General features: G+C 37.3%; 2 protein-coding genes, 2 long non-coding RNA genes and 1 pseudogene across 10 annotated transcripts; 4 read left to right on the top strand and 1 right to left on the bottom strand.

Moving 5' to 3' along the window:
• The first annotated feature begins 632 nt into the window (after nt 1-632).
• LOC144545881 (putative disease resistance protein RGA3) lies at nt 633-3,385 on the top strand. Its single transcript, XM_078294457.1, has 3 exons — nt 633-1,006; nt 1,778-2,703; nt 3,216-3,385. The coding sequence occupies exons 1-3, from the start codon at nt 694-696 to the stop codon at nt 3,252-3,254; spliced, it is 1,278 nt and encodes a 425-aa protein (XP_078150583.1). The 5' UTR covers nt 633-693; the 3' UTR covers nt 3,255-3,385.
• A 6,880-nt stretch (nt 3,386-10,265) lies between these two features.
• Nucleotides 10,266-14,028, top strand: LOC144545886 (uncharacterized). Its single transcript, XR_013508616.1, has 3 exons — nt 10,266-10,525; nt 10,741-11,863; nt 13,868-14,028. It is a non-coding gene; the product is annotated as an uncharacterized LOC144545886 (long non-coding RNA).
• EME1B (essential meiotic endonuclease 1B) lies at nt 13,988-20,946 on the bottom strand. Of its 7 annotated transcripts, none has more exons than XM_078294453.1 (12): nt 20,644-20,946; nt 19,878-20,090; nt 19,313-19,386; nt 18,852-19,014; nt 18,181-18,334; nt 17,320-17,429; nt 16,879-17,054; nt 16,571-16,634; nt 16,104-16,222; nt 15,561-15,650; nt 15,054-15,168; nt 13,988-14,254 (listed from the first exon to the last, which is right to left on the bottom strand). In XM_078294453.1, exons 3-12 carry the CDS (start codon nt 19,345-19,347, stop codon nt 14,084-14,086), a joined length of 1,197 nt encoding a protein of 398 aa, XP_078150579.1. In that variant the 5' UTR covers nt 19,348-19,386; nt 19,878-20,090; nt 20,644-20,946; the 3' UTR covers nt 13,988-14,083. The 7 variants fall into 7 exon arrangements, with proteins under 7 accessions (XP_078150579.1, XP_078150575.1, XP_078150576.1 ...); XM_078294449.1 differs by having other exon boundaries at nt 18,852-19,019; nt 20,644-20,940; XM_078294450.1 differs by having other exon boundaries at nt 18,852-19,019; nt 20,656-20,939.
• On the top strand, nt 16,568-16,860 carry LOC144545888 (uncharacterized). Its single transcript, XR_013508617.1, has 2 exons — nt 16,568-16,702; nt 16,747-16,860. It is a non-coding gene; the product is annotated as an uncharacterized LOC144545888 (long non-coding RNA).
• A 3,161-nt stretch (nt 20,947-24,107) lies between the features above and the next one.
• LOC144545988 (BTB/POZ and MATH domain-containing protein 1 pseudogene) lies at nt 24,108-25,138 on the top strand (annotated as a pseudogene).
• Nucleotides 25,139-26,574: the final 1,436 nt, after the last annotated feature.

Below are 26,574 nucleotides of genomic sequence, written 5' to 3'. Positions count from 1 at the left end.
CGAAGCAGAGAATTCACATCCCCTCAGGTTACCTGACTAACTGAGTACGATTGAATCGGATGGTTCAAAATTAATTTTTTTAACTTGGCACGAATCTCAAAGCACAAATAATACTGCCCCTGCGCTATCTCGAGCAGACACCGGCTGAGATTAAATCTGGACCATCCGTTTCAATTGTGTTGAGTCAAATACCTGGGAGGATACGGATCCCGAAGCAGACCCCGCCTCCCCATTTACTTCATAAGTTTTCTAATGTACCCTATCTCCTTCATTGGTTTTCTCAGAATTATGAGGAACAGGGGGGTAATTGTAATCGAACATCATGTTTTTAGTGGCAGTTATTTTTTTTTTTATTATATATTGTTTATGAAGTAAGAAATGAGTTGAGGAAAAGTTTTGTAAATAAAGGAGGATCCATTTGCATACAGTCAGAAACAAGTCCATAAAATCTTTAATGGGCCGAGTACAGAAGGGTCCCTAATGGGCCTTTAAAAGAGGTGTAACAAGTCCATTAAATCTTTAAGCCCTTCTATGCAGTTGGCTGCTCCAACAAGTCCACTTTCTACAATTGACTTGAAGTCAACGTCAACGTCAACTCCAACCCAAGTCTAAACCTGGGCAAGCTTCTCTGCTTACTACACGCAAAGAAAACCTTGGCAAGATTTTTTCAAGAGAGAGAGAGAGAGAGTAGAGATGGGTGCAGAGTTCATTTTTTCTGTGATTTCAACCTTGAGCGGTCTGCTGAGCTCCCTTCGGAGCTCGGGAGCTACCTCGTCTGTGGGAGAAGGAAAGGATGGTATTGAAAGGGATCTAGATCGGTTGGAAAGATTGCTCAAGAGGATTCAGGCCACACTTTACGATTCCAGGAAGAGGGAGATCCGGGATGAATCTGTGAAGCTTTGGCTGAAAGAGATCAAAACTGTTGCTTACGAAGTGGAGGATATCCTTGATGAGTGTCAATACGAACTATTGCGCCACCAGATTGAGGAATCAGAAGGGGCGACATGTAAGTTTATAAATATTGAGACTTTCTTTATAGATATTGAGTATTTCTCTTCTATTGATTTTTTTTCTGTTATGAATATGTTATATTACAATCATAGAAGAAAAAATCGGAATCGGGATCGGTCCTAGCCAATTACGATCTGGAATCAGTGAATCAGCTGCCGATTCAGCTCGGAAAATCGAACTTTTTTTTGCCAGAAGCTTGTTTTATACTAAAAAAAATCAGAAAAAATTGATAAAAATATAATTTGTCAACAATTTTTGTTTAAACAAACGATGACAATCAAATAATTTATTAAAAAAAATATAATACAAATATTTCAATACTTGTATATAGTACAAATTACAAGGCTTATATATCAATATAGTTGTGTTTCTAACAAATAATTCTAGTATGTTGGAGTGGTAGTTGTATGGGCCTTTATTCAAGAGATATAGAGTTCGAAATCACATTGGGGGCAAAAGTAATTTTGGAGATTGTTATATGACCGTTTCAGCCGGAATTTGACTGAAATTGGACTATTTCGGCCGAAATTTGAGTCTAGCGCGTAACTCGGTCAGAAATCTGATCGGTACCATACGATTCCAGGCCGGAACGGTCGATTTTTTCTCCTATGATTACAATCTCTTTGCTATGGTGTATTTATATTCTCTAGAGGTCTAATGGTAACTTTCTAAAGGTACTATTCCTAAATTGCAACTTTACCCTTCTCCTTATTTTACAATTTAATCATCTAACTAGCTTTATTCTTCAACACGACCTCTTCATCAGCATATGGTACAGAGATGAAGTGCTTCGAGGGTATTATTTCCGGTGAAATGGCCAAAAAAATTAAGGGTGTGATAGATCGGTTTGATGAAATCTCAAGAGACAGGGAGGTCCTGTGTTTGAGAGAGGATGATGGAGAAAGGCGGGATCGTGTTTGGACAGTCTTGATGCCGACAAGCCACATGGTGAATGAGACAGCTGTCTTCGGTCGGGATGAAGATAAGAGGCGGGTCTTAGATTTTGTACTGTCGGGGAATAGAGAGGGAACAAATCACACCTCAGTTATTTCAATTGTTGGGATGGGGGGTGTCGGCAAGACAACACTTGCCCAACTAGTGTATAATGATCCCCAGATTAGATGTTATTTTGATTTGAGCGCATGGGTATATGTTTCTCCTCAGTTTGATGTCACAAGGATAACAAAAGAGGTCCTTGAATCTATCTCTTTACATGTGTATAGTGGCTTAACGGGATTAAGTGCGGTACAGTGGACTCTCTTAAAAGAAATTAAAGGAAAGAAACTCCTTTTAGTGCTTGACGATGTTTGGAATGAGTCACCCAGTAAGTGGGAACAATTTTTAGAACCACTTCGAGTCGCCAAGTCAGTTAGAATTTTAGTGACCACAAGAAGCAAGGCTGTAGCTCAGATCATTCGAACCACACATCAACATGATCTGAGCTGCTTGCCACAAGAGCAGTGTAGCTTGTTGTTTGAGCACTGTGCATTTGGGGGTCAAATCATAGGTGGCTCCTCGAGGCTTAGGGATATTGGTGTACAAATCATCAATAAATGTGCTGGTATCCTGCTAGCAATCAAGTCTATCGCTAGATCTCTATCTTGCAACATGCACGAATATAGCTGGAGAGATGTCTTGGAGTCAGAATTATGGGAATGTGATGGTAAAGATGAGATATTCCCTGCTCTCAAGGTAAGCTATTACAGTTTGCCTTCAGAATTGAAACCTTGCCTCTTGTTATGCTCTTTATTTCCAAAAGGTTATCGATTTCTTAAAGATGAAATAATCTATATGTGGATTGCACATGGTTATATTCAATCTAGAGGTAGCAAAAGTGAAGAACGCATTGGGGATAAGTATATCCATGAGTTGGATAGGAGGTCTTTCTTAACGCTTGATAAACAAAGGTGGGAAGAGACCTTTACCTTGCATGATTTAATTCATGATTTAGCAAGATCTATTTCAATGGGTGAATTTTGTACCAATACAAGAGAGTATAAATGGTGTTGTATCCAGTGAAGTGCATCATGTGTATACGGAGAATTGTAGTATGATTGGCAGGTCGAGTGGCGATAATTTATTTGTCAGAACATTTGTTAACTGCTGCAGATCTAATTTAGATTACAATTTGCATATGGATATGGTGAGGCAGAATAATCTGAAATTATGTACCAATGCAAACCTCCGGGTGTTGAAATGTGAAGGTGCCTATGCACGTGTCTTGGAGCATATGGCCAATCTAAAGCACCTCCGCTACTTTGAACTCGGTCATAGTAACCTTGAGAGGCTGCCTACATCAACAACACTACTCTTTAACCTAGTTGCATTAAGAATAAGATTTCTTTGGTGTCTAAAAGAATTGCCTATCCACATTGGAAAGTTGGTCAACCTAAGGTTTCTTAGCATAACTGTTTTTGGGATTAACGAGTTACCTGGATCACTTGGCGAACTTTCTAACCTACAAATGTTGTACTTGCAGGGTTATCAAAAAAAAGAATTGCCAAATTGCATTGGAAACCTTACCAACCTAAAGAAACTGCATATTTCAGATTCCAAATTTACACAATTACCTGAATCATTTTGCATGCTTCACAAATTGCAAACACTAGTCTTGGAAAGGTGCTGGAACATCATGCAATTACCTGATGAGATTGGGAATCTCGTTAATCTTCAGTGCATGTATGTCCTTGGTGGTTGCATTGGAAGTTTGCCGAAATCAATAAACCAGCTTTGCAACCTGGACATCCTTGAGTTGAGTACCAGTGACTCTCTTTTGGGGCTGATAATGTTATGTGGACTTGAAGGCGTTTTAAACAGAAGTTCACTAAATATCTCAATTGAAAAGAATCCAGTGAAAAGTGTGCTTTGTGAGTGTGCCGAGCACAACTCGGAAATTGAAAGAAGAAACCTCAAAAAATACAAGAATTTGCAAGTTGAGAACATCGATAAATACATATATTACAGGTCTGGAAGCTTACTAGAGTGTCTGAGGCCACTCAATCAACTAGTTGAGTTGAAAGTAAATGCAATTCACGGAATTGTATATCCAAAGTGGTTTGAAACTAATTACAATAGTAGAGTAGCCATTATCATGCAATGTCAACTTAATAATGGCTTATTCTTTCGGGATCTAGGAGAGTTACCATCACTCAAGTCAATAGTTCTAATTTGTAATACTCCAGTTGACGACTTTTTCCAAACCTTGAGCGCTCAAGATTTAAAGATTATCTTCCCATCTCTGAAGGAGCTACTCTACTATTGTCCAGTTGAGAACATCAATAAATACATATATTACAGGTCTGGAAGCTTAGTAGAGTGTCTGAGGCCACTTAATCAACTAGTTGAGTTGAAAGTAAATGCAATTCATGGAATTGTATATCCAAAGTGGTTTGAAACTAATTCCAATAGTAGAGTAGCCATTATCATGCAATTTCAACTTAATAATGGCTTATTCTTTTGGGATCTAGGAGAGTTACCATCACTCAAGTCACTGGTTCTAATTTGTAATACTCCAGCTGACCACTTTTTCCAAACCTTGACCACTCAAGATGTAAAGATTATCTTCCCATCTCTGAAGGAGCTACTCTACTATTGTCCAGTATTGCACAGTCTTAGAATTAACAATTGTCCAAATCTGGGTTCAGTCCCCGAATTTGATTCTCTTCAAAGGCTAGAACTAATCAAATGTTCCTTTTCAAAGCTTGAGTTCAAGTTGTTGCCTTTACAACTACTTCAGAGTCTACACATTGAAGAATGCATCTACCTCACCTCACTCCAGGGATTGAAAAGCCTTCATTCTCTCCGAACTCTACATGTCGTGCGATGCCCTCGGCTCATGGTATTATTTTATCCAATGGCACGAGATCTGCCTATCTCCATAAACATTGTTGAGTGTCCTTCCCTGAAAAGCTGGTGTCAATCTCAGCATTTGAACTATATAGTAGAGGTACTTAAATTATTGTACTCAGCATGATTTTCTTAAATTTAGTCACCAATCTTCTTGAAGGAAATATTTTTACTTTGTATAATATATTAAAAAGTTCTTATCTTGTCATATGTTCTTTTAACATACCAGGATTCATCTTTCAAAAGGAGCTGGGATTGAGAATATAATGCAGAAAAGGGGTCAGGAGTTCTTGCTTGCAGATCATCTGATAGAAAACTACATAAAACAAAGTCTGGAGTTCCATACAAACTTCTATAATCTTGAGAAGCTAGAGATAAAGAGTTGCCGGAAGCTAGAGACCCTCAAGAAGCTATGTGAACTCAGGTTGCTTAGATGATTAGCTGGAGAAGTACCACCATTTCTCATGTCATTAGTTATTCATGGTTGCCATTGACAACTTAGAGAATATTTCAAGAGAGAAGATATTAGAATAACTTGTCTGCTCAATATGAGGTTCAGACCATTCTTTTATAGATCTCCTATACAATATGTACATTAAATCTCACTTATTATAATCCCTATAATCTAGCCTATAATCTAGGAAGTAAATCTCATTTATTCTAATCCCTATAATCTAGGAAGTAAATCATATCTCAAAATATATTCTACAGATAAAACTAATAAATATACAGTATTGACATCCCCCCTCAAATTGATGATGGTGAGTTGACCAGCATCAATTTGCTGACAAGAAACTCATGCCGATTACTGGCAAGTGCCTTCGTGAAGATATCAGCAATTTGTAGAGCAGAAGACACATGAGGAAGTGATATGAGTTTCCGATCTACTACATCTCTAATGTAGTGACAATCAACCTCTATGTGCTTAGTACGCTCATGAAATACCGGATTAACCGATATGTGAATAGCACTCATGTTATCTGCATACAAAGATGTTGGTGCCTTTTGTGCAACTCCAAGTTCAGCCAAGAGTCCTTGTAGCCAAACAACTTCAGAGCATGCTGATGACATAGCTCTATACTCTGCTTCAGTTGAAGACTTAGAGACTCGGTCTTGTTTCTTGCATTTCCAAGAAATGAGAGCATTCCCGAGGAAAACACACCACCCAGTGGTTGACCTTCTTGTGTCTGGGCAGCCAGCCCAATCAGCATCAGTATATGCTGAAAGTTGCAAGGAAGAATCGGAAGGGAAAAACAGACCTCTCTCAGGAGTACCTTTGAGGTAACGAATAATGCGATGAACCGCAGCAAGATGCAAATGTCGGGGATCGGTCATGAATTGGCTTACAATGTTCACTGCAAAAGAAATATCAGGACGGGTAATGGTGAGGTATACCAAACTGCCAACAAGGCTTCGGTACAAAGTAGGATCAGCTAGTGGTGCACCATCATTCTTGCTAAGTTTAAGATTTATCTCCATAGGTGTGGTAACTGGGTTAGACTTACTGAGATTAGCCATGTCTACCAACTCATTGAGATACTTGTGTTGGTTGACAAAAATACCCTTGTCTGTGTGGTGAACTTCAAGGCCAAGAAAATACTGAACCTCCCCAAGATTTTTCATGTGAAATGCAGCTTCTAAGGCTGCTTGCAGTTTGGTAATGCTATGCACATCGTTTCCAGTTATGAGAATATCATCTACATAAACAAGAGCTAGAGCAAAATCATGAGAAGTATTAGAGAGAAATAATGACGGATCAGACTTGCTCTGACAGAAACCAGCAGAGAGAACAATGGATTTGAAAGTAAAAAACCATTCACGCAGTGCCTGTTTCAGTCCATACAAAGACCGATTGAGCTTGCACACCTTGCTATGTGAGTCAAGGATCAAACCTGAAGGAGGCTTCATGTAGACTGTTTCTTTCAACTCACCATGAAGAAAAGCGTTTTTCACATCCATTTGTACTATAGACCAGTTTCGAGCTGCAGCAAGAGCCAAAGCAACCCGCACAGTGGTCATCTTTGCCACTGGTGCAAAGGTTTGGAGATAATCAATACCATACTTCTGTTTGTTACCAAGAGCAACCAACCTAGCCTTATACCGATCTAGAGATCCATCCGGTTTCAATTTGACTGAAAAAACCCATTTACAACCAATGGGTTTAACATCAGCAGGACATGTAACCAGCTCCCATGTGTTGTTTTCGTGCAATGCATCCAACTCCTCTTTCATGGCAATCTTCCAACAATCATGGTGTACAGCTTGCTGATACGAACCAGGAACATCACAAGGTTGAGAACTTGCCAGAAAGCCATATCTTGGTGGAGGTTGAGTCAGCCGTGTTGATCGACGTAGACCCGTATCAATCGAGTCTCCCACAGTTGGTATGTCATGATTAGGAACTAGGTTAAGAGAAGAGTCTTCAGGTTGAGGCATATAATCAATCATCTTTTTTCGTCTTGTGTACACAAAACCAGGTTTAAATCGATTTGACACTTGAGTATCACAAGATGCATGTGAAATTTGAAAAAGAGGTAACACGGACTTAGAGACAGTTGGTGACAGAATGGAGCAATGCTGATAATAGAAAATGGACTCTCTAAATATAACATTTCTAGAAATTCGAACTCTCCGAGCCTTGGGATCATAACAACGAAACCCTTTTTGTCCTATTGCATAGCCTAGAAAGACACATTCAGTAGATTGTTTAGTAAGCTTTGTACGTTCGTTTGGAGGAAGATGAACATAACAAATACAACCAAAAGTGTGCAACATATCATAACTAGGGTGCCTGTTATACAACAAGAAATAAGGAGATTGATTTTGCAAATTTTTTGAAACTTGACGATTGATTAGAAAAACCGAGGTGCGAACAGCCTCATCCCAAAAAGTAGGTGGAACAGCCCCTTCTAAAAGAAGTGTTCTAACAGTGTCTAGTATGTGTCTATTTTTCCGTTCTGCCACCCCATTTTGTTGTGGAGTAGCAGGACAAGACTTTTCATGGAGAATACCCTTTTCTAAAAGATATTGTTGGAAATTATTGGAAATATATTCTCCACCACCATCAGATCGTAAAGTTTTTAATGAACACTCAAATTGATTTTCAATCATATTGACAAAGTACTTGAAGAACTGAAAAACTTCTGATTTATTTCTCAAAAGATACACCCATGTAAATCTAGTAAAATCGTCAATAAAAGTAACAAAGTAATTAAATCCAGTACTTGAAACAACAGGCGAAGCACCCCATACATCTGAATGGACTAGCTCAAAAGGCCTTGTGGTTTGATTGGTTCTAGAAGGAAAAGGAAGAATTTTACTTTTATGCCCCTTCCCGATTATCCTCCCAGTTTCCTGCTCCTGTATCATACATCCAAAAGGTGTGAAATACACATTGCAATTATTCTCAACAAGCTGGCCAACAGAAATTAGGTTTGTAGACAGTTTTGGTACCAATAAAACATCTTCTAATCTTTTATTGTTCACCGAAACAGCACCAATACCAGAAATGGGCAAATTTGTTCCATCTGCTGTAGTAATTTGGCCAGAACCATGGTATGGAGATAAAGAAATGAAACCTTTCGAATTTCCAGACATGTGATTTGAAGCTCCTGAATCAAAATACCATTTTGAAGAGAGGTTACCTGACAGCCCCATGGCTGACAATGCTGATTGAATCATCTGCTGAATTGCTTCAGCAGTAATGGTTGTTTGTGTGGGCATGGGCTGTGTGGTTGTGGAAGACTGGATTGATGAGTTCTCCACCGCAACGGCTTGCAAAGCAGTGTGCATCTTCTTGGGTCGGCGACGACATTCAGAAATTATATGACCATCCTTCTTACAATAATTGCAGAATTTCTTCTTGCAATCTTTAGCAATATGGCCATACTCCTTGCATGAGAAGCACTGGATGTTGTTCATGACCCGAGAATTATGCTTTTCTCGAGCTAAAAAGGCCACATTTGATGCATCTACTGCCATCTTCTGTTCTTCAAAACTGGACCGAGTTCTCATACGCATTTCTTCATGTGTAAGCTCTTGAAAGCACTCACTTAAGGAAGGAATTGGAGATCTCGCCATGAGTTGCCGACGGGTCGGCTCAAATTCAGATCTAAGTTTCATGAGAAATTGATCCCTCATGTTTTTCTCTTGCAATTCTTGAACAGTGGCTAAAGCTGTTGGAGGAACATTAGAGTACAGAATTGAATTGTACTCAAGCCAAAGAGACATAAAATTAGAGTAATATTCCTGGATGGTTCTTTCACCTTGAGAAAATTCATGGATTTCCATATCTAATTGAAATTTGCGTGCATCACTGTTTTGGTGATAGATAGTTTCAAGATACTTCCACATTTCGGTTGCTGTTTTGTATGGCCTCAGATTAATAGCAATCTATGGTTCAACAGATCCTAAAATCCAACTCATGACCCTAGAATTTTCACTAGACCACTTCTTTAACCCCACTTTATCGCTAACACCAGGTTTCTTTTCAGACCCATCTACATAGCCCCACAACTCTTGCCCTTGAATGAAACAACAGAGATTAAACTCCCATAACGGATAGTTCTTACCATTCAGACAAACAGGTATGATGGCACTCTTCTGAGAAAACTCCATCTACTAGGAGAGGACAAAAAAGTGATAACTAATAGAATCAAGAAGACTTGAGAATGTTTCAAGTCTTGATAACTAAAACCAAGAAGGATTACTAAGAAACTACCAAAGCTTTGATACCATGACAACTGAGAGAATATTTCAAGAGAGAAGATATTAGAATAACTTGTCTGCTCAATATGAGGTTCAGACCATTCTTTTATAGATCTCCTATACAATCTGTACATTAAATCTCACTTATTATAATCCCTATAATCTAGCCTATAATCTAGGAAGTAAATCTCATTTATTCTAATCCCTATAATCTAGGAAGTAAATCATATCTCAAAATATATTCTACAGATAAAACTAATAAATATACAGTATTGACAGCCATAACATGCTTTCTCTGGATCTACTATGAGTAGAGATTTAATCATCATTAACAGAGCTGGAGATTACGAGTAATAAGCATCTAATGCACATTAAAGGCCTCCGAAATCAGACCAATTTAGAGACCTCGGCAATTATCCAATGGCCCCAACTTCTACTCAAGTTGTTGTCCTCTGTGTCTGAATGTGTGGTTATTTCTGGATGCCCTAGGCTAAAGGCATGGTGTGAAATGCATTCTATTGAACCCCTTGGTAATGAATATTTAAGACATTCTTTGTAAATTAACAATTACAATTGGGTGCCATCCTCATGTTTCAATGATAAATTTATAAATTTGTCCCTGTGGTTCTTGTGAAATTGTGCAGATGATGAAATGGAGTAATAAGCTACCCAATAAATGTCGTGCCTGGTGATAGGTAATTAGCTTCTAACTTGCTTATTTATTGCCTGTCCTTTCCTCAAATAATAAATAATGCTATTTACAAATATGTTATTGAGAGAGAAACTAACAAGCAAATAAATAAATAAAAAAATCAAAGTGAACTAATTTTATTATTATCCCATGAGTTGGGCACAGCGGAACACCATTGGGAGCAGTCCATGGCTACTTATCTTTATGCTGTAAGCATCAACAATTTGGATGGAATCTCAGAGCTGCTTGTGATATGTCTCCACCTTCAAGGTGACTAAGACAATTACAAGCATTCTTATTTAATTATTTGATATAACATTTGCTTTTATTTCTAAAATTTTGGAAGGGAAGTGAGTGTGAATTTATTTGCTCAGTTATAACAGAAATTTGGAGCATAATTTAAATTTTATTACTTGGGAAACTTCAAAAGTTCATTTAGGAATGATTGATTCCCTTCTACAATTAACAATCCCGCATTTCTGCAGAGCATGAAGAACCCAAGCTCATCCTGATGTCTTCTGGAGCATTTTCTACATGTGTGATCATCTCAAGTCATCCTGTTTTCTTCCTTTGGAAGAAAAATAACCCCGTGGTTATTTATTCCACTGTTAACTTTTCGTTAGGGGGCGTTGTTGGTTTATCCAATAAAATCAAGGAACCGAATCGTCTGCCCCCTTGGGGGCACGAAATTCCTGCCCCCAGAGTCACTGCGGGGTGGACCCTCATTTAAAAAAAGTAACAGTAACTAAACCCTTTAACAGGAACCGGTTCCACCCCGGCAAAAATTTCCAGCACCCCGGGGGCAGGAGATTCGAATGCTAAAATCAATAGTTATTCCAGCCGCAAGAATATACATTGGGAAGCTGTTGCTAATTTTCAGATGACTGCTCTTTGTTTCCTCTATTCCTCAATCAATTACAAAAGCAATTTTGAAAGGCCGTTTTTGTATTAACGTACACTCATTTTATCCTCTGACTATTTGTACAGACTGGGATTGGATTTCCATGAACTACTGCAATTTTTCATCTTTAGAATTAATCAGTATTCAAACAATGCTTATGTTTACTATTTAGCTTGGGTTTGTTAATCATTTTTTAGAGCTCATGGAGCAGTCACAGCAAGCAAATTATAAAGTTCATATTTTATTCTGGACAGACTTTTTTTTTTCTGACAATTGTCTAGGCTGTGGTGCTCTTTCATCTGTCATTAGTTCTCACCTTCGATTAATGATTGATTATTCCTGATTCTGCCTGGTACTTGTATGTGTTTCATGTAATGCTCAATCGAACAATTTTCCCTCTAACAGACTAGGAAAAGTTGGTTCCACTAGACTCCAAATGCTTCATGAAATCATAATAGGCTTCCTGCATATCGTATTATCTTACTCTGCATGCCGACGCTTAAATAATTGTAATTCAACTTGTTGAAACATCATAAGAAAAATGATCAACACACAGCAGCTTTCTTTTTGAAACATGAGATGTCATAGTCAAATTCCTAGAGGAAGAGTAATAAAAATAAGCAAGTCTCATGCCGTACATGATTAGATTAGTTTTGACTGTTTTACCGGCTAGCAGAGTAAAGGAAAATGACGATTTTAGTTAGAAGGTACTCTGTTTAAATCGGTAATGGAAGTCCCGCATGATTAGAAATCTTTCAAAAAAGGCTGAATTCGTGGAAGTCCCGCATGATTAGAAATCTCAGGCGGGAAGGTTAGTTCTGCTTAAATCGGTAATGGAGAGCTTACCGGTCTATGCTATGGGTACTATCCTTTTCCCGACTAAGGTGATAAAGAAGCTCACTGCCATCATGCGGGAGTTCTTCTGGGGATCCACTGAGGACAAAAAGAGAATGCCGTATGTCGCTTGGGATAAAGTTACGCGTCCTAAAGGAATGGGGGGTTTGGGATTAAGGAGCCTTCATGAACTCAATCAGGCATTACTCATGAAGAATGTTTGGAAGATTATCTCAGGTCAGGAGTGTATCTGGATACAGATTGTTAGTGCGAAGTATTATCCAAGGGGCTCTTATTGGTTGACGGGACGAAGAGCAAATTGTTCAAAGCTGTGGAGGCAGTTAGTAGAAATGCGGGGGTTGATTGAACTGCATGTGGCATGGTCAATTGGAGATGGGAGTCAGATTGGGGCACTAGCTCAGCCATGGTTCCGCCAATGGCAATCCTTTCAGCCGCTAACCAGAGGACAAAGAGAGTTGACTGTAGAGTGCCTCATTGATCCGGAAACACATGGTTGGCATGGTCAATTGGAGATGGGAGTCAGATTGGGGCACTAGCTCAGCCATGGTTCCGCCAATGGCAATCCTTTCAGCCGCTAACCAGAGGACAAAGAGAGTTGACTGTAGAGTGCCTCATTGATCCGGAAACACATGGTTGGAATTTTCAGGAGTTGCAAAATCTCTTTGGGTTCTCGGTGGCCCTCTCAATAGCAACGAATGATATAATCAGACCAACCCGTCCTCCGGCACGGGACCGCCTTATCTTCACATATGCGAGAGATGGAAATTTCAGTACCAAGAAAGCCTACCAGTTAATCAGGGGTGCTCAACCGTCAATTGGAAATAAACAATTCTGGGACTGGGTATGGGGGCATAAGGGATTGTTGCCGAAGCTTAAGTTGTTCATCTGGAAGTGTTCCTTTGATGCAATCCCGGTACAGGCGGTCATTGCGAGACGAATCGCTTCGGTTGCGCCCGTGTGTGTGATATGTCAAAAGGAGAGTGAGACAGTTAACCACGCGCTCTTCCATTGCGAATTTGCAAGAGCAGCCTGGCTTGCGTCCCCATTGGGTATCAGATCTGATATGCTGGTAGGGGAATTTTCGAAAATCATTCAGGCGGTCGGAAAGGAGATTGGGGATCAGGAGTTCCCGAAATTCATGTCAGTCGCCTGGGCAGTGTGGCGGAGCAGGAATGAGGCCATGTATGCTGGTAAGAAGCAATCTCTTCGCGCGTGTCAGAACTTTTGGAACAGGGCCCTCGAGGATTCAGCGATCCTAGCGTGTGCAACTGGTACTCAGCAAAGGGTAAGGGGAAGGGATCAGCCCAATCTCACAGAGGACAGTAATGATCATTGTGAAAGAGGGTTCTGCTGCTACGTCGATGGCTCCTGGGATCAACAAGGGTGTGCGGGGATAGGAATTCTTACTGTGCATCATGGTACCACTATCAAAAGGGAGTATTGGGCGGTCCAAGCCATTAATGCAACCCATGCGGAGTCTCAGGCGATATGCAAAGGTCTGCTAGAGGTGGCAGGTAATGGGGGTCAAGGGGGAAAAGTCTTTTCTGATTCACTGGAGCTTGTTAATGCTCTGGCGAATCCGTTACCTCTGATACCGGATTGGAGAGTAAGCAAAGAACTATGGGAGGCTTGGAGGATTCAAAATCAGGCTACGAGTTCTATTCAAGTGGTGCACAGGTCCAGACAGGATAGAGGTATCAGGGAGGCTCACTGCTTAGCAAATCGGGGTAGAATGTCAGCTTGTAATGGGCAGGGGGGGCAATTCTCCGGTTTTGTTATATGACAATCTGTCAGTGTAATAGGCCTATGGGCCTCAAGGAAAGCAAAAAAAAAAAAAAAAGAAAAAAAAAAAGAAGGTACTCTGTAAAAACAAATCCATTTCTCTCAATCCCACAAAACTGTGATCAAACTCAACTAAAGAGGTGAACAAACCACACTGAACCCTTTGCTCGAACAACAACCAACACCACATCAAATGAAGCATACTACTATGATATGCTTAAATCAGTATGATGTATCTTTCAACTAATATAGAACAAAAAAACAATGTTAATCCAATCATATTCACAATTTCAGCCAAAAAAATCGGCACCATCCTCCACATCGTCAGTTCTGATGCCACCAGACTGTGCCATGAGAATCCGATAAACCCGCTTGGAACAAACCTCACCAAACCTCCTCTCTCCATTACCCAAAATCCCTTCCATCCCCAGGTCCTTCAGTAGAAACTCTTTCTCATGCACCTGTTATCATATCAACTAAATTTAGCAGTCACAATTTATCACACAAACAAGCTAGCAAAATGTGACCTGAAATTAATGGATCGAATTTGAGAATAAACCAACCTGCAACCTAAGAATTTCTATCTGTCAAGCAAGTCATGATGAAAACAACCCAAAATGACACCATACACAGCTGGAAAATTTTTGCAGTATCTACCAGAATCCCTAAACTTAAAATTTTGACAACTCAAACGACCTGAACCTTACCTGACCATAGGATATATAGAGCGAAACAGCCGAAATCCGATTTCAGCAAAGGTTCAGGTTGCCTTGTTTGCCTAATTCCTACCGCACAATGGAAACCCACAATGGCTGTGAATCTAATTCCTTGTTTCACAAACTGACCCAACCCCACCACATAATCCCCTGTTTGCCCCCCATATAAAACAAATAATGGGGTGATTTCAGCCGAAGGTTCACAGGCCATTTTTATACAAATCTTAAGGGACACAACACATCCAGTGAACCTGAAGGGCCTTCTAAATAAGTCAATCGCGCTGAGATGCTTGGTTGGTATCTCATTGTTTCTTAACACAATATCTTGCAAAAAAAAAAAAAATGTTTTACCTATATATCAGATTCCATTCTGATGGTGCTTGAAGCAAAATTATTACATATATATCAGTTTCGCTAATTATATTATTGGGTTTCACAGCCATTACTATTTACTGTTCCCAGCCCATTGCTGAAACATTATGGCATGGAATAGGTAACAAGATCCACAAATAGCTTGTGCATCCAAGTTTAAAACAGAACTCACCGATCTAGATGGGTCCATATACACGTTCAGTAAAGATCTCATGGTTGGGTATTTCTTCCAAATAGCTATTGCATGTCTAGGCTGCACCTTTGGAATAGCTAGGAGGGCCTTCAACCTGCAATCCAGAGTTTGTTACATTTGTATATCATGCCAAATCTGAACCTTTTAAGATGGATAATTTTCCTATGGAAATAATAAATAATAAAAACTGCATTATACATACAAAAGCTAAGAAACAAAGGGTTGAGCTTTCAATTATAATGAATTACACGAGGGTTATATAGATCAAAATGGATTATGGTCTTTTGTCGTACAAGGAGACAAATGAATTTATTCCTTTCACCTTACATTATCTTGCTGTGTTGTCCTCATTTGTAACATTGCATGATTGTCTTGAAATTTCATTACTAATAAAAATAAAAGTACCAAATAGAGCAATCAATTTGCAACCAGAAGCTACCCTATAGCAACTGGAAGCATTTGTTGAAAGAAATAAGCATTACTTACCAAGTATTTTTCTTAATTAGATTTTTTTCAACAGCATCATTTGGAACGAACGAACCATTCGCATTCACAGATAACCATGTCAATTTCTTTCTACATTGTTACAAAAAGAAAAATGTGAGAACTTTAGACCCAAAAAAAAACAGAACCAAAATATAGCAACTATTGAAGCCAAATAACATAAAAGGATAAATTTATAGACCAAATAACCAAAGAAAAGAGAAGTATCACTTGGAACACTGCTATACAAGAAAAATCATGCATCCCCGTTTGAAATAAAATAAGTATCATGAAAAGTATCTTTATTCCAAATGACCAAGCTTGCCTTGCTTTTTAACTTTATATGAAATTTTCCATCAAGAGAACTTCTTGTTTAAAGGTATGTATACAATAGTTTGATATTGTGGGAAAAAGATGGTTTTATTCCAAAGGAAAAAAAAAGTACTTGCAGATTTAATTCACTACAAATACAAGAATTTGGATGTCAATCCTTTTTCCTCTGTTCACACAGATTGCGTAGCAAGTTTGAAATATGATTTTAATAACCTGAATTGGCAATTGGCAAGGCTAGATGTTAATCCAACAATATGGTCAGCAAGCTCAGCTTCATCTATGCATTGTCTTGAGTGAACTTGAGAATAATGCGTAGCTAATTTTGAAATAGCCTACAAAATGACCACATTTTCAGATACTTGTACACAACACATTATAACTGAGATTTAGGTCATTTTCTTTTGCTTTTATGTGCCAATTATGTTCAGAATTCATGTAGAGTGTTTTGAGAAGTTCAAGCTTCAAATTATTGGTTGAGGTCAGGTTCAGGTTGCTCAACTCTGTTACTTTCTCACAGTTATTGGGGTTAATCTAGGTTCAGATTGTTTTGGCATTTCAAATTTCAACATTAAAGGCAGGGTAGTAGGAAAGTCCGCAAAAGCCAGCTGTTTCCATATGTAATATATTAGATCATATAATTTAGCACTCAGGTTGTGTACAATTCATGTGAAAGCACATACCTCATTAACTGGGGGGCTTCTCCAACCATTAGATGTTGATGGGTTCTTGTACTGGCTTTGTTCACTACAAATGTTCGCCAAAGTTATTGGAAAAGAAATAAATGGGGCCATATGTGATTATTATTGATTGTAGTTTAAATTTTCTACTGATATTAATTACAGAAAACTGGCACAAGCTGGTAAATGGAAATGTCTAGCTTATTTTTTTCATTTCTTATCAAATATAAGGCAGAAATTGATCTTACAACAGTACTGAAAATAAAATTAACAAAATAAGAAAGCAAAATGAAAAGGAGGCAAAACCTGACCATTTTTTAAGGTAGCTCATTAAGTTATTGGTGGCATAACAAATTGTAAAAGATGGATATTGCCTTCGCAATTTATGAACATGGTCCATCAGTAAATTGTTTCTGACAAGATCACAAAATTCCTTGGCTTGATACACCATTACAACATAAGGGACTTCAGCCCCCACTGATGAATTCTACATTGCAAAGTAACAGACAAATAAGCATAATGTTTTGAAAAATAAATAAATAAATAAAAGTACCATGTGTCATATTTAAATAGAATTTTCTTTATCCTTGGGTCATTTACAGAAAAAATTACTTAATTAAAATTGACATCAAGAAAGCATGGCATATTAAGACTCTGACATGATATGAGAAGTAAACAAAGAAAAATTAGTGAGTAAATTAGACATATTTTTACCATATAACTTAAGGAAAATAATGTAGCACACATACTACCTGAGCAACTTCATCAGGTACATCCATCTTCCAAAGGATTGATCCCTCGATTGGGTTTCTTGTAATTCGGTAAGAGAAACCCTTCTCTGCGAACCTAGTCAAAAGATGTCCTGCATGCAATAAAAGATAAAAAATACTAAGTGACATCGTCTCCGAGATCCACAGAATTTTTGCCAGTTACCCAAAATCCCTGCTCATAAAGAACTGTACCTCCATAAAATTAATATTGTGCCTCAAACAACAACTCAACCCAATATTGCACCTTTGTGCAATTCAAGCTCTGAGTCTCTGCAATACAGCTTGAATGCTTAAGTAGCAGTTTTACATTAGGAGAGGTTAAGGGGAGCTATTCGTTATCGTTTTTGTGTCACCTATGTTTTATTGTGTTCTTCACATTGCTAAATGAAACACTGGTTCAAAATGCTACTTTTTTTTACAAAAAAGTATTTTTATTTAAGCCAGTCAGACCAAAATTTGTTTCTTAATATCGAAAACAAAACAAAAATTTAGGTTAACATTAATTATAATGTTATATAACTTTACATGTTGACAGCCGTTTTGTTATAGAAAACCATCTTTTACAGAAGCTCAAATTACGGTAAAACAATAAAATCATATAAAGAAGACTTTGTATTGGTCCATATTCTATGTACAGGTTAGGAAATTTTGGTTGACTTAACTTCCAACTAAAACACAAAGTGGTCCAAAAGATTTAGTTGTCGTACTGTTATATTCAGATAATTGGGTATGATCTGTAAAATCAGAAACTTTTGTTTAATCACTATGTCTTCGCAATGGAACACAGGATCGAGTTTAATTTGGAAAAGAGAAATAAGTCTCTTTTTTCAAGATGTAACCAACCTCCAAGTCTTCCATCCTGTATGACTTTAGGATCAATTTCTGCAACAATTGATTTTAGGGCTAACTTCCCCTTCTCCCATTTCTTCTTTTCCTTGTCCAATTTCTTCATCTCCAGTGCCTCTGCTTTCTTAGCTTCCCTCTCCAATTTCTCTTCCTGTGGTAAACAAATACTAGTGAGAACGAGTGAAACAATTAGCCTCAATTCAATACCTCAAAAGTTTGGTCATAGAAATGTTTATCCCCATTACTTGGAATAAGTCATATCTGATCCTGTTGCTCTTTTATTCTGTAGAATATAAATTAACACAAATTGATAGCTTCACAATGAATAGGCCATTCCGCATCTATCCTATATGAAAATAATAGTCGGTAGAAGGTTAAAAAGGATAATTCCTCCTACCCTCATTTGTACTGAATCTCTTGTACTTATAAATTAAAGTAGCCCAAAGAGTACTCCCTAGCGCCATAAAGCACTGCCAAAAGTTTCATAGAACCTTCCATAGCAAAAAGGTATACAAAAAAAGCATTCTGCAAGAATGGTGCATGACAACTCTAAAATATTATAAAAAATGGATGATAAGCTTGTACAAGATGTGCTTTAACCCACTGATATATGATAGCAAAAATTATTTATTTATCTTAAATAACAATAATAAGCGCAGTAGTCTGACCTGTCTTTTTCGTTTCCTTTCTTTGACAAGTTGAGCTTTCTCTTCTTTCAGTTGCTTCTTCCTAGCAGCAGCTTGAGCCTTGGAACCATTAGTATCACTTGCACATTTCCTCTTTCGTGTATTTCCTTCTTGTGTTAAGGTTTTTTCTTCATTTGTGTCTTGACTGATCTGATCAAAATGTTTCCATATTACATCGCATGCAAGTCATTATCTTGGTACCTTATTAAAGTTACAGAAAATACAAGATAACAAAACCAGTAAAAAAACAGAGCACAACTCAAATTCAGTACTGGTACAAAAAGTTGACCCAAATTTTATTGTATTTATCATGTTCAGTACTGATACTTAGCATGATATTGATCTTTTGAAAACCACCAAAATGGCATCATGCATTGATAGTACTGGCAATTCTCACACCAGATCAGTCTGATAAACCTGAATAGAAAGGAACAATGTTTTACCTCTGCTGTAACGTTGTCATCCAAGGGATCATCATATTGACTTCTATCACCCACCATTGACAAGTCCGTTATACCTTAAGTACACTATCAGTGTATCAGTAAACATAGAAAATAAGGACAATTTCATTGCAGCCAACAGAACGTCAAAACCACACATGCACTAACCAAATCAAGAAATACCACACAATTTTTCAAAAGTAGATAATAGCACTTCTACCCTTACAAAAATCTAAAAAGTGGTCCAAAGCAGACAACCTATATCCTTTTGGTCTGTCCTGTTTCCTTTGGGAATCATTTATGTAAAACCCATGCCTTCACACCATAGTTAGACTATTAAAAGAGGTTTAATTAGACATTATAAAGAAATATGGGCAAGAGGTACATGTGATATATTTTCATGCTTCAAGGGACTTGTGAAACCTCTTTTTTTGTCAGAGCTGCAAAGTATTTGATTTTCATTCTTTTCCTTTTTTTTTTTTTTTTTTTTGCACTAGGGCATACATGAAATTATGCTCAACAAAACCCAACAATAAAGAAGCATATAAATTTTACAATAGATAATTACCATGACAGTCATCGGATTGACTGAGGCTGATACTTCTACTAGCGCTCTCATATTTAGTATTGCTTTTACCAGATAACTGAGAATCACAGTTTTTATCTAAATCTGATAGACTTTCTATTTCGGGAGAAGATGCCACAGGCTCTTTGTCAATTCCTTCACAACTTGCTCTATCTGATTCATCATCACTTTCCACAAGTATCATTCCAGATATCCCTATATATAATAAATATATAAAAGGCTGAATCAGTTCACTTCATGTATTTCATTCTTTGGTATATTCCCCCAAAGTTTTATGGGCAATTTCATGTATACCCCTCAAATACTTCAAAATTACGTATTTACCCTCTAAACTTCAAAAACCCACAAATTTACCAATTTTATTGTCTTTTATATTTAAACTTATTTTAAATTTATAAAATATCCATTTTACCCTTTAATATAAACATCGAAAAATATGCAAAAATGTCGGTCTTATAAATGGTCGGTTTTCGAGGGCAAATGAGTCATTTCTCTACATTTGATGCATACACAAGGGTATACCTAAATGTCACCGTGTATTTGTCAGAAGTAGATAAATTACCCATTTGCCCTTAGAAACCAATCAAATATAAGACTGATATTTTTCTTAAACAGGATACATTTTTCTTATACCTTTTATAAAGGGTAAAACGGGTATTTTCTCTACTTCCCTAATTATCTCAATCAGAACTCTTTACCAGTTAATATAATAACAAAACCTAAGAACCAAAGCGCTACTGTTACTTACCAGCGACGTTACCAGAGGAGGCACGGGGCTTGGGGCGAGCGAAAGAAGAAGGCAAAATGGTGACATCGGGGCTAGATCCAAGAGGAGACAGTGCGACGAGAGCCGACGGGGTGGTTTTAGTAGGCCCGGGCTTGGTCGGAGTCGGATCATCGTCGTCTAGGAGAAGAATCGGAGAAGGCGCTGGTGCTGATGGGGGTTTTGCAAGAGGAGGAGAGGAATCGCCGTCGGAATCGGAGAGGATGTCGACTGCCACTGCCTGGCAAGACATTCTTTTTTTCTAGAGAGATAATTCGATTTGAATTGCTTTTGATTTTGATTTTAGAAAGAAGAGGCATTTATTTTGGAATTCTAGTTACCTAAGGTAACAGAATATTTATGTCTGGATCTAGACTGTCTAATCAGAATCCGTAGACTACTAAAGCGGTGCCGATTCCAATCGGACGCATATAATCCAAATGGAAATATTATGTTACCTTAGAGGAAACGGATTCTTCGTTTTGGCGCTCGCTCAGTGTTCGTGTTGTCCGCATCCGCTGGAAGCCGTATCACTCCAGTACCTGACGTTCGAGGGATAAATCCAGACCATTCTTTTAGTTTGGCACGAATCTCAAAAGAAGACCCCATTGTTTGACCTGGCACTGGATTCAGTTTGGTCCGGCTGGAATTAATCTGGATCGTCCATCTTTTTAAATTGCATCTAAGGTACTTGGAGGGACACGGACTCCATCGATCTGCTGCTGTAAAGAAAAAATAAGTAGAACTAGGTGTTCTTGAGCGTAGGATATAGGATTTCATGAAATTTCAATTACGTTCATTGCACGTTATAAACTTTCACGTCCAGCTAATTAAATACCACACTTGTTAATTAACTAAAAAAAATTCTAGACGTAATAGAGTATCACGTTCAGCCAAAACATGCCAACAATTCAAAATCTGGACGTGATTGTTTTTCTTGAAAATTTAAAATGTAAACTAATGACCAAAGCAGAAATTCTTTTGCTAGACGTGATTTACTCTCACGTCCAGTAATTTTTTTTTAGTTAATTAGAAAATGAAGGAGTTTACAATTTAGATTAGCTGGACGTGATAGTTTATAATATTCAATGAACGTGATATTCCATCACGTTTTTCTTATATTCCGAAATTTCACGAAATCCTATCTCTATTTCGATATTTATTTACCTTTTTTCTATTAATAAAAAAATCGGGTTCTTGAGTTGTCTGTGACTGTGAACTTAATAAGTATTATTTTTACATATTAAATTTATAAAGTTATAAATTAATTTAGTATTACATCAAGCGGTTAAAAAATAATAAGAAATGAACGTGTTCAAAATATATAGCTCATTTCATTCTAAGTGGGAGAGAATGGAGGCTAATTAAGTCCGATATATAAAATGAAAATTTATAATTTTGTTCATCAAACTTTATTATTATCAATATATATTTTTCTTCAATATGAAGTTTCTAGCTATTTCCGTGCCTGGTCACAATTATTCACATAACCACATTGCAAAACAACTCCAAAAAAAGCACTAGGTTGAATGCGCCCATTTCTCTTTAATTAGCACTCTATAAATGAGGCCACTATATATATAGCAAGGCCTCATTAAATTTTGGATGTCATAAAATGAAGATCATGCTAAAGTTATATTTAGAACTTGATGATAAAATTGGAGAGGAAATAGAGGTAAAAAATGGGGGCAATATCAATTAACCTTATATATATTTCTCCCTTTGTCTCATTGATAGACCCCCCCCCCCCCCCCCCCCCCCCCCCCACACACACACACAGAAGCACACGTATTGTAAATGGAAAACTCAACAAACTCCTGTGGGCCTACGCAAACAATCAAAGGGTACTTTTTTCTTTTTAATCTCTTGTTTCAAATTTTTCTTTCTTCTCTACGTTTGCATTATGATTAACATTTAAGAAATTTACAAGAACCTGAAATATTAACCTTATAATGTTGAGAACAAGCTCGTCGAGTCAACTATCCAGAGATTTCTTAATTGTTGTCTTAATTTTTAGTATGGAACTAGGTTATGTGATAGGGCTCCTTTTGGGTTAATATTTAAGAAGCTTACGTACAAAAAATCATTGAACTTCATGTTGTTGTTGTGAATTTTAATTAAAGAGTTTCATTGAAAAAGAGATATCAAATAAACAGAAATGAATCTGTCTCCAGTAAATAAACTACTGCACGGCTAATCCCATGCAATTGTTTGGAACTTTCAGTCCAGACTATTTACATGCGAATAGTGGACTTTTCAAATGGACTTTCAATAAAATATAATATAAATATGGGGTTAAGTAGTTGCACGGCTATGGATTTAAGTAGTTGCATGGACCTTTAATAAAATATAATAAGTAGTTGTATGGCCATAGAGTTGAGCTGTTGCATGGATATCGAATTAATTATAATATCTGACCTTCAAAACTTATTTGCATGGTTGAACATCACACAGTTGTATGGTTGTACATCACACAATTGCATGTGATACCTGTTACATGGGCATTTGCATGCAACAAGTTTAAGAAAGTCAATAAACATCGCATGGGCCGTCTCTACCATGCAACAAACTGATGCTGGGCATGCAACAAACGATTATTCTAGTAGTGTTTCTAATAAAGAATGAAACAAAATACAAAAAAGCCTCATGAATTGCTAGCAACTAATTAGTGGGGATTAATAAATTTCAACTTTGGTTAAGTAATAGGTGATATAGATTGACCATGTAGCAATAAATATTTATAATTTGATAAGTTTATATATGTATGTGTTTCAGCATCATCAGCATGTAGGGAGAGTATAATATAAGTGGTTTGTACAAAATATACTTTTGTGCCTTTGCATTCTATCACCGACGCTTTGTAATGTCGGTCAAGTGTGCATGACAACAAGAATGTGAAAGTATTCGCGACGATAAAAGTGATTATTTATGAAGGTATACTGTCATAAAAGTATTTTTTTCTATTAGTGAAGGTAATATTTGCGACGGTATACCGACAGTATCGGTCGCGAATACTCCTCCCATTCTTGTTGCGTGTTACTTGTTGTGTTAGTTACATATATGATTAAGCCAGTACACATGTATATATATTGAGAGATAGGTTACCATACTTTGCAAATTAAAGTGAGTGTTTTAGTTTGCGCTTATATCTCCAGTTTTATAGTTCAAATAATCAATTCGAATTTCTCAACATGTTCTTAATATTGAAATGTGCTTGGAGATTAAATTTCACATTTTTTGAAAAAAAAATTACTGTTTTTTTAGAATTTTCAAAATCAGTGTTTTTCTGGTTTTAAAAAATTCTAAGAAAATAGTAAAAAAAAATTCTAAAAAATGTATATATATATTACGTCAATTTCTTGAATTATAGTATAGTGTATATAACATGACATATCAAATTCTAACATCTTCATTTTTGTATAATTTGCTCTGAGTAATAACAGGCAAGAAATAGATTCTGTAAGTCACATGCGTACTATAAATGGAAGGCACAGTTTCGAAGTTCAGAACTACTCGCTCACCAAGGGACGCGGTATAGGCAAGTTCATCGTTTCAAGAACCTTCTTTGTCGATGGCTATGAATGGATAATCAAATACTACCCTCATGGAGTAACAAAGGAGTCTTCAGATTATATGTCTGTCTATCTCGAATTCACATCCCAATTAGGTGAACCGAGAGCCATCTACAGCTTCTCACTTCTGGACTACGCTTCTGGTGAAGCAATGTACATGGCAAAATCTGAACCGCAAACCTTCAAGACCTCTAGCGCCGGCTGGGGTTTCCCCAAATTCTTGGAAACAAAAGATTTTGAAACTTCAAAATGTCTTAGACAGGATAGTCTCACAATAATTTGTGATGTAACCGTTATAGAAGAACCGGTGACTTACGATAATGTCCCCGTGACAGTTCCCGTTCCACCTTCTAATATCCACGAGCAACTTGGTAGTCTCCTGTCCAATAAAATTGGTGTTGATATAACTGTTCAAGTAGGTGGTAAGAGCTTTCAGGCGCATAAATGCATTCTGGCTGCTAGCTCACCAGTATTTAAGTCACTTCTTTTCGGTCGGGTGATAGAGGCGAAAAAGAAGAAGATTAAGATAACAGACATGGAGGCTCCAGTATTTCAGGCTATGCTTCATTTCATTTATAACGACACCCTTCCAGAGATTGATAAGCATGCTGATACAGTGATGACTCAACATCTGCTCGTTGCAGCTGATAGGTACTTGTTGAAGAGGTTGAGGTCAACTTGTGAACAAAAGCTATGTAACAATCTTGACACGAGTAATATTGGTACAACACTTGCATTGGCTGAGCAGCACAATTTATCACATCTCAAAGCTGAATGTCTCAGGCATCTTGCCTCCCCCGAAGCCTTGAACTCTGCCATCGAAACAGATGGTTTTGAGCATTTGTTAAAGAGTTGCTCAAGTGTTGTGAAAGACATCATACGCAAAATGACTTGACTTGACTATATAACATAGCAGAATGAAGGGTGATGTTAAGTCTTATGAAGTGTTTTTGTTTGATGCTTAAACGACTTTATATACTTGTGTTTTGCTTTTGGAAGTTATGTATAGGATTTTATTGTGATAAAAGTCTTAGGGATGTAAAAGGTATGGAGAAAAACAGAAATTTAGCATATAAAATTTTAAAAAATTGAAACATATATGGTTTGAATCAGTGTCATAAAAGGATGTTGTAATTAAAATTAATGCCTCATCTTATTAGGAGAGCAATGTATAATTACTAATAACATTGCACACAAACTTCCGTCAAAACCGCCATCTGCCACGATCCCAGTTGAGTCTCTCAAATTGCCCTTTCCTATTGGTCTCCACCCATTGGTGCCTACTATCTTGATGTTGTGCGCCATAGCTCTAGTTGCACACAACGCGTTGCTAATTCTATCCAAATACTCACTTTGGTCCCTCAAATTTGTAGAAATAAAACTCAACTCCTTGATGACTTTGATTTCTATATGCCTCAATTTATTTAGCCCCAAAAGAACTCGATCAAGCCCAGCGGACTGGCTACATGAGCAATCGCATAAAAAATCATGTCATAGTATTTTCTTTTAGTTTTTGACAAAAGTGTAAGGGAAAACACACCACACAGTAAATAATAATTTAAATTTAGTACATAATTTGATTTTGAATTCGAGAAATCTCTTGTCCTCGTGAACAGTAATGCTATAAACAAGAAGATATTGGCTGAGTAATTACAAAATGAATTAGAGCAAACCTCATGTATAGTATTCACTATTCAGTTAATTAGTTGTCATTGTAGTTGTATTAACGATCTTAGGAATACCCAGGCAACTTGTTACTGAGAAGCAGATTATCATATTGTAACATATAAAAATATGTTCCTAGGAAACTTTGTAGTGTTATGAACGATCTTTGTACAATAATGATTGTACCACTAACGTTGATACTTAAATTTGAAAGATGTATGTATGATTGAGATCTGACTGCTTATGAGCATAGAAGAAAAAATCGGAATCGGAATTATTGTAAGATATTGTAACTTACAACAAATGTTATAAGTGGATCCTCCTCATGATAAAAAGGAAAATAAATATTATCCTAATATGATAAAACAGAGGCCCAATCTATTAGGTTCATTCCCTTGATGCTTTTTAGTGCGGACCCTATATGTCAGAATAGTCTCCCCCCGCATCGTTTGCTTTGCTTCATTTTTACGCATAATCTGTAAATTGTAATTTTCGGGCTGCTACTTAGAACAACAAATTCCAGATTCCGAAAAAATAAATGCAAAATCGGCCATCTAGGAGAGACTCAGTCTGGAATTGCTTGACTCAGCCGGTTTCACACTGTTGAGTCCGGTTTTTTTATGACAACTCGCAATCTGTGTAATTCGGTTGAAATTTGGCTCACTTACATCCGATTCCG

Source organism: Carex rostrata, chromosome 28 (genome assembly GCF_964058835.1).
Source record: "Carex rostrata chromosome 28, lpCarRost1.2, whole genome shotgun sequence".
NCBI lineage: Eukaryota > Viridiplantae > Streptophyta > Magnoliopsida > Poales > Cyperaceae > Carex > Carex rostrata.
The sequence above is the reverse complement of the archived record's forward strand: the minus strand, read 5'-3'. Positions and strand labels throughout refer to the sequence as shown.

Bases quoted from the DNA above. Each gene is read 5' to 3' on its own strand.
- LOC144545881 (XM_078294457.1), top strand. From the start codon at position 694: ATGGGTGCAGAGTTCATTTTTTCTGTGATTTCAACCTTGAGCGGTCTG. The intron at 1,007-1,777 runs GTAAGTTTATAA...CCTCTTCATCAG, and splicing joins GGAATCAGAAGGGGCGACAT to CATATGGTACAGAGATGAAG. The intron at 2,704-3,215 runs GTAAGCTATTAC...TGAAATGTGAAG, and splicing joins AGATATTCCCTGCTCTCAAG to GTGCCTATGCACGTGTCTTG.
- EME1B (XM_078294449.1), bottom strand. From the start codon at position 20,911: ATGTCTTGCCAGGCAGTGGCAGTCGACATCCTCTCCGATTCCGACGGC. The intron at 16,223-16,570 runs GTATGTGCTTTC...GTCATTTTGTAG, and splicing joins GAAGCCCCCCAGTTAATGAG to GCTATTTCAAAATTAGCTAC. The intron at 14,255-15,053 runs GTGAGTTCTGTT...ATATGATAACAG, and splicing joins ATATGGACCCATCTAGATCG to GTGCATGAGAAAGAGTTTCT.